General features: G+C 52.6%; 1 protein-coding gene across 4 annotated transcripts in view; it reads left to right on the top strand.

Moving 5' to 3' along the window:
- Positions 1-8,458, top strand: part of MCC (mutated in colorectal cancers) — a 318,792-nt gene that overhangs the window by 285,980 nt on the left and 24,354 nt on the right. For all 4 annotated transcript variants that reach the window (XM_010848367.1, XM_010848366.1, XM_010848368.1 and 1 more), the window contains exons 13-14: positions 2,868-3,102; positions 5,474-5,680. In XM_010848367.1, coding sequence (XP_010846669.1) covers positions 2,868-3,102; positions 5,474-5,680 — 442 coding nt within the window. The remainder of the gene's footprint in view (positions 1-2,867; positions 3,103-5,473; positions 5,681-8,458) is intronic.

The following is an 8,458-nucleotide window of genomic DNA, read 5'->3' as shown; positions in this document are numbered from 1 at the left end:
GGCTTAGCTGCTGTGCGGCATGTGCAGGCCTCCCAGACCAGGAGTGGAAGCTGTGTCCCCTGCGCTGGCAGGAAGCCTCCCGTCTGCTGCACCACCAGGGAAGCCCAAGTGTGTTGCATTTCTAAAAAGGCATTTCAAAGAAGACATGAAAAAAAGCCACCCAGGTACTAGTTTATCTCTGGGTTTTCTGTATATTTAAAATTTTCCAAAGTGACTTTTCATAAAAAGAAGTTGTAAAGTGAACTTCTCGTGGCGAGTCTCAGCTTCATGGGAGAGGATTTTCCTACCTGAAGCCTTCTCCCCACTCACTGGAAAAAAAGTGTTGCTATTTCCCAGCACCGTGCTGTCTAAACATGCCGTGTCTGGGAGGACATCTCCTCCCTCAGTCACGTGGAATGCGCTGTGAACACTGCCACCACTTCAGTTCACTCTAATTTTGCTCACGTGTGGAACCTTAGGCCATAGGCATCTATCCCTCCACACTGTGTTGACAATCCACGCAGGCGAGCTCTGAGTCCTCCTGGGTGGTTCTGTGTGAGGCATGCCTGTCACCGAGCTTTACTGAAGAAGGCTGAGGTGCTGAGGGGGGGACCCTGTCTCCTCAAGACGAGTCACTCTTGGACAGCTGTCATCCATAGACACCCCGCCGGCTCCCCGCGCCCTCTGCTGGCAGTACCGGTTGCTGTTTCATGCTTCCCTTGCTCTGCTTTGTTTATGACGTCGCACCTGAAGCGTTCCAACTGGAGGGCGTTGCTGCTTGTCCCATCTCATCCTTTTTAAAATACAGCTTGAAAACACAGCATTGATTGATGAATAATTTTTAACCTCCTTCCTGTCTTCTCAGCTTCCACCTTCTCTCCAGAGCTTGTTACAATAGCCCCCAAAGGGGTTCCCTGTCTCTGACCTTGCCTCCCTGCATCCCACCTCAGTACAGCAGACAAAGGGAGCCTGTTAAAATGTAAGGTGAATCCTGTCACTGCTCTAGTACAGACCCTCCGGGGGCTTCTAAATCCAATTCTGGAGAGAAAACACAACCCTATGAGGCCCCATTCTGCCCCACACTCTCTGACCAGCTCTCCCCTCTCACTTCCAATGGACACGTGTAAGTAACCATCACCACCTCTAACGAGGTGTTGTGTGTTGGTCAGACTGATCTCGCTCCGTCCTGATGGAGTCAGGGGTGGTAGGGGGCCCCAGAGAGTCTGTGGTAATCGGGAGCTTTTATGCTGGCCGGAGTTCTCTGACTTGAAGACTACCAGAGCTCTAGGGAATCCTCTTCCTCATGTGTGTGGACTACCATCCCTTCCACCCTTCCCTCCCTGGAAGCCTCAACTTCTTGATAATGTGTCACAGGCAAGAATGGGACGTTCTTGTCACATCGAGGTTGTGATATTTCATCTGCTGACTGGGGGCCTGTTAGCCCTGTTGCTGTGAGGTGAGGAGGGCAGGCCTGGGCTCGGGGCAGTGGAACAGCCTGCGGATACCAGTCCCTGCTCCTGGCTCAGCACCTCACAATGGAAATCTTGGGGAGAGGCGACGTCAGCCTAGGCCCAGCTGCACCAGGTTCCAGCCACGAAATGTCTCAGAACCTCCACTTCAAGTTCTGTAACGGCAGAGATGATGATGCCAAGCTGCCCTGTTTGACGACAGCTAAATAGGCCGCTTGCTTGTTTATCTGCCATCTTTCCAAAGCCAGTTCCATGCGGGCTATGTCCAGTGCAGGGGCGTCCAGAGAAACCCCTGTAGGTCTTGAGAGCCAGGCTGCAGTTTTCCTGTGCTGCTCACCCTGCTGTGGGACTCTGGAACCCACAGAAACATGCCTGTCCCATTCCCGGGGCTCGGGCCTAGGTGCTCCTTAGGACAGCCAGCCCCTGCTTAGCATTCCCACAGTGTGGGTGGCCAAGGGCCCCTCAGACCAGCCTGTGTCCCTGTGAAGGATTTATATTCATCCATGATGGGGGAGGAACGGCCGCGGAGGCCTGGGGGCGCCCTGCTTTCCGAGCTGTGGCAATACTACCCACAGAAGGTGCCCCCACTGCCCTTCTTTCCGGCTCCCGCCCCCTGGGGCGCCGTCAGCGGCCTGGGGCGTGTGTATGCACAGTGCGTGTGCACGCACACAGTCTGCAGGTCATACTACAGATACTTTGTTCTTCACCTCGCTCTGTTCCTTTACCGTATCCCTTTTGTTAAGTCTTGTCTAAAAGCACACCTATTTTGTTTCATTTTTAATTTAAACTTTTTATTTTTTATTGGGGTATAGCTGATTAATATTATGATAGTTTCAGGTGAACAGCGAAAGGACTCAGTCATAAATATATGTGTATCTATTCTCCCCCAAACTGCCGTCCCTTCCAGGCTGCCAATAACATTGAGCAGAGTTCCCTGTGCTATACAGGAGGTCCTTGTTGGTTATCCATTTTTAATATACCAGTGTGTACAACTATTCTTATGACATATTTTTCATCCTGTTTCCTCAAACTCTCTCCACCATTGTCATAATTATTTCCATAATGTCTACGTAATTTTCTTCTTTTTGATATATACTGTAATTCACTAAACCTTATATTCCACGAAACATCTTTGTATGTGTGTATCTTTTTGCTTCTGTGGAATTATTTCCTTAGAATTCATTTCTAGAGTCCACATATTGTCTTAAAGGGTGTAGACATTTCCGATATTCTTCACATCGTTTCTTTCCCAAAAGGTGGTATCGATGTCCAGTGCTAGGAAGAATGCTTTTTGGTGTTGATGTTTTGGCATACCAGCCAGGTGCTATTGGGAGAGGAGGGTATGGAGAAGAATGAGGAGGAAAAGAGCTGTTAGCAGTCACTGGAGATGCAGTGAGGTGGTTTGTTTTGTCTTCTCAGCACGACCAGCTCCACAGCCAGCAGCTGTGACACAGAGTTCACTAAAGAAGACGAGCAAAGGCTGAAGGACTATATCCAGCAGCTCAGGAACGACAGGGCAGCGGTCAAGCTGACCATGCTGGAGCTGGAGAGCATCCATATCGACCCTCTCAGCTACGACGTCAAGCCCCGGGGAGACAGCCAGCGACTAGACCTGGAAAACGCAGTGCTGATGCAGGAGCTCATGGCCATGAAGGTATCCGTGGTGGGGGGCGGGGAGGCCTTTTCTCAAACCCTCATCCCCTGCACTCCACTATCATCAGGAGGAAACATAAAAAGGCCCCTCTAAAGCTGGTCAGCCATCCGTGTTCAGTTGCCTCTCCACAGGAGGACAGCCAGAACCTCGTGTGTAGACAGGAGTGGTTTCAGTATGTCCAGGGTCCCTTGAGCTGGAAGTGCTCCTAGAGAGGTGCCCTGAGCTCTAGAGAAGCCTCAGGGGATCCCAGGCCAGAATGGAGCACCTCATCCCCAGGAGAAGCCAGAAGAGGCCTCTGCGGGGTGAAACAGCCTCTGATCAGTCTCCAGAATGCTTGCAGGTGCTTCCCGGGTGGATGCTGATGTTAAGGTGAGGCGGGGAGAACAGGGAGAGGCCAGGGCAGCATTTGGACAGGAGCCCTGGTTTCCTGACCTGCTTGTCCGTTTGGTGCTGTGTGGGGCACCAACAGCCACCTTCCCCATCACACCCCAGGTGCCAGTTCGCCCTCGGTGGAGTTCTTGTCTTCTGGGTGGTCCTGGGTCGTCCTGGGTGGAGATATCCCTGTAGATACTTGTGGCCTTAGACCTGCTCGGACCTGCAGGTTTCAGAGGTTTAGGACTGGTCTTTGTTATATTCTTGGCTGAGAGTTCCTGTTGTTCATTTATGCATCCTTCAGGTTTGTCCTCTGATTCCTCAAAGGAGGCTTTTCTTTGCTTTTCCCACCCAAAACCTGAGTGAGGACACGCGTGGCCTGGCCGCCCCTCCAGGAGGCAGCCTTCAAGTCTCCTCTGAGAGCTAGTGCTCCCGTCGGGCTCCCCGGCCCGGCTGCCCGCCCCGCCCTTGTGCAGGTGCTGAAAGCCCAGGTCCTGGGCCCCCTCCCCACCCGAGGCCTCAGGGACCGGCACTGTGACTGCCTCATCTTTCCTCTTGCGCAGAACGCCCGCTTCATCTCTGGCACCCACGCATTCATCTCACCTTCTCTCAAGCTTGCGTCTGTGTGTTGTTCTGGGTGTGACTGTCCACATTAGCTCAGGAAACAGTGTTGCCAGCACCTTAAGAATCCTGTTTCTAGTGGCAAAAGATGAGACAGTTCAGTGTGTGGAAACACCTTTCATCCTGGTTTTATGTCATCGTCAGGAAAGGTTTGCATCGTCTTTTGAGCAGTTGCTCGGCACATTGCCTTCTCCATGGCTAATACTGTCCCTGAGTATAACTAGCCATGCTGGGTGCCCTCCAGGTGTTTCCCCACACTGGAGCTGAGACCATCTCCTCCCGGGTCTGGCTTACCCAAGACAGCACAGCAGGCCTGTGGCTTGTTAGCTCAGAAGAGGGTCACTTCAGGGGTGACCGCAGTCAGTGAGTGACTTGGTGAATCCCTCCTGAGGGATTCAGTGTATGAAGTGACTCAGCGTATGAAGAATCCTTTTAAGTAGGATCACAGAAAGACCTGGGGAGACTGACCAGGTGTTCATGGGGTGGGGGACTGTAGCTTGGTGCTTACCTGGCCTCTGAGCTGGATGTCGTGGGTTCAAACTCAGGCTCCATAATTTACGCAGTATAGGGGCTGAAAAGAGATTGTGGGCTCTGCTCACCTCAGTGTCCCATCCATGAATGGGGATATTCATAGTACCTAGCTCAGGGTGAGAGGACTTAATGAGCTGCTTAGTATAACCATTTAAAGCGGGGTTACATGCTCAGTAAATGCGAGTGCTTCTCACTGTCCAGGAGAGCACTGTCCCATTTTGGGGTCACTTCTTACTCTTCACAGCAAACTCTCCTTTGACTTCTCCAAGGTACTTCAAGAAGTGACCTGATGAATAGTCACCTGAGGAGGGCTCTGCTTCCATGGATTTTCTTTGGGCCCTGAAGCTGATAGGACCTGGGGCCAGTGTCACTGCTGTGGGTGCTTCCGAGCCCCAGCGTGGCTGCAGGACCCAACTGCCATGAGGGTGATGATATTCATGGATTGGTGTCATGGAAAATGGGAAAGGAAACGGAATTTAGAAGGGACCTAGTCAGAGGCTTCAACCTCTTTGATGCGGGTTAGCCTCTGCCTGCCAGAAAACTGGCCTCCAGCAAGGCGAGTATGACCACTGGGGAAGCGGAGGTGGGATCTCCTGGTTGTTCGAAAGATGCTCCTTAGTGTGAGCCAAAGCCTGCAGGCCTGTCCCTTCTACCTGTTGATCTCGGTTCTGGTGCACAGTGGCAAGCCCGTGGCGTGGTGCGGGAGTGTGGAGACAGCCGTCCAGTCTCCCCTGGGGCTTGGCCCCCCCACAACAGCTGCCAAGTGACACCTCCCGCGGGGCCTCGCGGGGCGGTCCGCGGCCCTGCTGTCACCCCACCAGCCCCTCATACGCTCTGTGCCCCGCAGGAGGAGATGGCCGAGCTGAAGGCCCAGCTCTACCTCCTGGAGAAGGAGAAGAAAGCCCTGGAGCTGAAGCTGAGCACACGAGAAGCCCAGGAGCAGGCCTACCTGGTCCACATCGAGCACCTCAAGTCTGAGGTGGAGGAGCAGAAGGAGCAGCGCACGCGGTCCCTCAGCTCCACCAGCAGTGGAGGCAAGGACGCGGCCGGCAAGGTAGGGCGGCCCGGGCTCAGCCTCCCCTCCTGCAGAGCCACACTCACTGCCCTCAGCTTCCTATCTCCAGAGGAACTGCAGCCATTCTAGAGATCTGAAAGACAGGGACGTTTTGAGTGCAAAGAAACCAAGTCCACATTTTTTCAAACCTCACTTTATAAAGCAGGTAAAGCATCTCATAGATCACGGTCTCATCTGGGCAGTGGCCTGTGCAGTGGTCCAGGAGGCCAGTACTCACCCCGCCTCCTCCTCTTGGCCCGTGTGATCATCGGTGTTGATCACGTGGTACTGATCGCCACATGTGTCATCTCCCCTGAGTCTCATGACTCTCGGGAAGCAAGAGTTATCCCCATTTACATGAGAAAAATGGGGTTTAAAAGATGGGGGTGTGGTCTCACAGCTGGTAAATGGCAGAATCAGGATTTAACCCCAGTCTGGCCGACTGTGGTCCTCTTCCTCTCGTGTGTTTCCTCCTCAGCTTCCTTCAGGTGGAAGGCAGGAGGTGGCCTGAGGCAGAGGAGGAGGAAGGCGAGCCCTGAGTTACCCCGAGGAGCGCAGAGTGTGGGCTGCCGGTGGCATCATCTTGCAAACTCACACTTTCATTAGCCCTCAAGTCTTTTTTTCTAGAATTCAAGCTCATTCCATCATCCTGTATCGCAGAATAATTCCAAACACTGCCTTGGAGAAAAAAAATAGTCTAGACCCTAAAGAAAGACATCCTTCGCTGCAGGGTCCTGGAATTGCGTGCATGCAGATTTCTGTTCCTGATGAACGCCAGCTTCTTCTGACCCATTGTCTCTGGCCCAGGACTGCGGGCGTGCAGTGACTTGCTGCTCTGTGAGTGGCCCCTCACGGCCCAGGCGCAGGGGCGTCTTCACTAGAGAAGTGTCCCTAAGAAGAAAGCCCCTTGCCGATGCTGTGTGGCAGAGAATGGTTCCCCTAGACAGCTAAGAACTGTGCTGCCTGCTCCAGAGACCATAGCTGCCCTCTGCCCACTCTCACCTACAAGGTGCCAAGGGAGCTGGGGTTGCAGCACCCAGTGGGGCTGCTCTCCCAAGGCCCTGCTGCTTCTCAGTCATCCATTCCTGTGATGGATGTGATGTGGTCCAGGCAAGATGCTGGAGATAGTTCCAGGATTTTAGCTTCCAGTGTGGGACACCAGTGGGCAAATAGATGATCACAACAGAGGACACAACATCCAGAGTGCAAAGATCAATGCCCAGTGCGAGGGGAGGCCACAGGCCAGACCCGCGATCCAGATTTGGAGGTTAGGGGCAGGTTTCCTGAACACAGACCCAGTGGAGAGTGGGTGCGAGCCCGATAAAGAGGCCAGGAAGGACGCGGAAGTCTGCCCTGGACGGATGGAGCAGTACAGGCCAAGCCCAGGGGGAGGAGGGGTTGATGTGTTGGCTGGAGAGACCTACCTGCTGCGCCGTCCTGGCACGGGGAGGGATCGCAGAGGGCCTTTTGCAGGGAGTGACGTGACACAGTCTGAGCTTGGGAAAGGTCACCATGGGGTGCGCCCTGAGACCACGTGCTAGTGCCTGAGGGCTCTGACCATGGGGTGGGCAGCAGTGCTTCTTCACACAGGAGAATCTGGGGCTCACAGACACGGCTTGTCCATTCTGTGGCAACGGCTTCAGAATCTACGCACAGCCCTTTGAGTTTGTGAGCCGTCACTCTGGGACAGAGCTCCTGTGTTTGCGTATGTACTCTTAGGGTGGGGTGGAAGTGGACACCGAGCTCTTGCCAGGAGGCCCATGACCTGAGCATTTTCCCCTGGTTCTTAGTATTTATTTTGACTGGGAGAAGCACTGTATTCTGTGGAATGGCTCCAGAAAACAGAAATCTCTTTGACGTAGAACACCAGATGATTTATTTTTTATTTTTTTACATTAGAGTACAGAGCTTTTATAAAAGTACCCTGTGTTGTTCAGGTAATGAAATTAGAGTAAGCTGATTATTTTGTCTTTCAAAAATTAGACTCATTTACTCTATCAATAATATCTCCCTTCTGGGCTATTCATTTGGTCTTATCTGTTGGTAGATGAAGCAAGCAGTCGAGCAGAGGCTGGAGCCAGATAGTCAATATTTTAGGATTTTAGGGTCATACAGATTCTGCCGCACCTATGTAACTCTACCATTGCAAAATTGTCTCTTCCTTACTGCGAAGGAAGAGACAATACAGACACAGAGGCACATGGCTAGGTTCTAACAATGCTTTATTTATAGACACTGAAATTTGAATTTCATGATTCCTACATATCATAAAATAGTCCTTTGATTTCTTTCCCTTGATTTTAAAAATAGAAGCATAATTCTTACTCTGTGGGCCTTAATAAAAACAGGTGGCCAGCCAGACTGGAGTTTAGAACACCTATTCTTGCTTCGAGGTAGGGAGGTGGTTGGGTGTCATGCTTGGTTTAAAACTTGCCTTCAGCCAACAGGCTGGGTCCCACATCTTGACCAAATCACATTAGGTTTTTTCAGTTCTTGTCTGTGTGCAGCAGAGATTACTAGACACGCTCGGTGAGCAGCACTGGGTAAAACAAAGCTGGCCCTGTCTTTAAGAAGACACGTCAGCCCCGCAGGGGAGTCGATGTGCTCACAGAGGGTGTTGGACTCTGGAGAGATTGCAGAGCTGGTCAGTGGCGGCTCGGGGCTGCAAGACACCAGGTGGAGCGGAGGGAAGAGAGCAGAGCTGGGGGCTGGAGGAGGGCTCAGACGCGGTGCTGTCCTCTCGAGCCCCGGGGGGTGTGGCGCATCTATGCGGGCAGG

This window comes from Bison bison, unplaced genomic scaffold, assembly GCF_000754665.1.
Source record: "Bison bison bison isolate TAMUID 2011002044 unplaced genomic scaffold, Bison_UMD1.0 scf7180017864264, whole genome shotgun sequence".
NCBI classification, from domain to species: Eukaryota; Metazoa; Chordata; class Mammalia; order Artiodactyla; family Bovidae; genus Bison; species Bison bison.
This window is presented reverse-complemented; position numbering and strand designations above follow the sequence as displayed.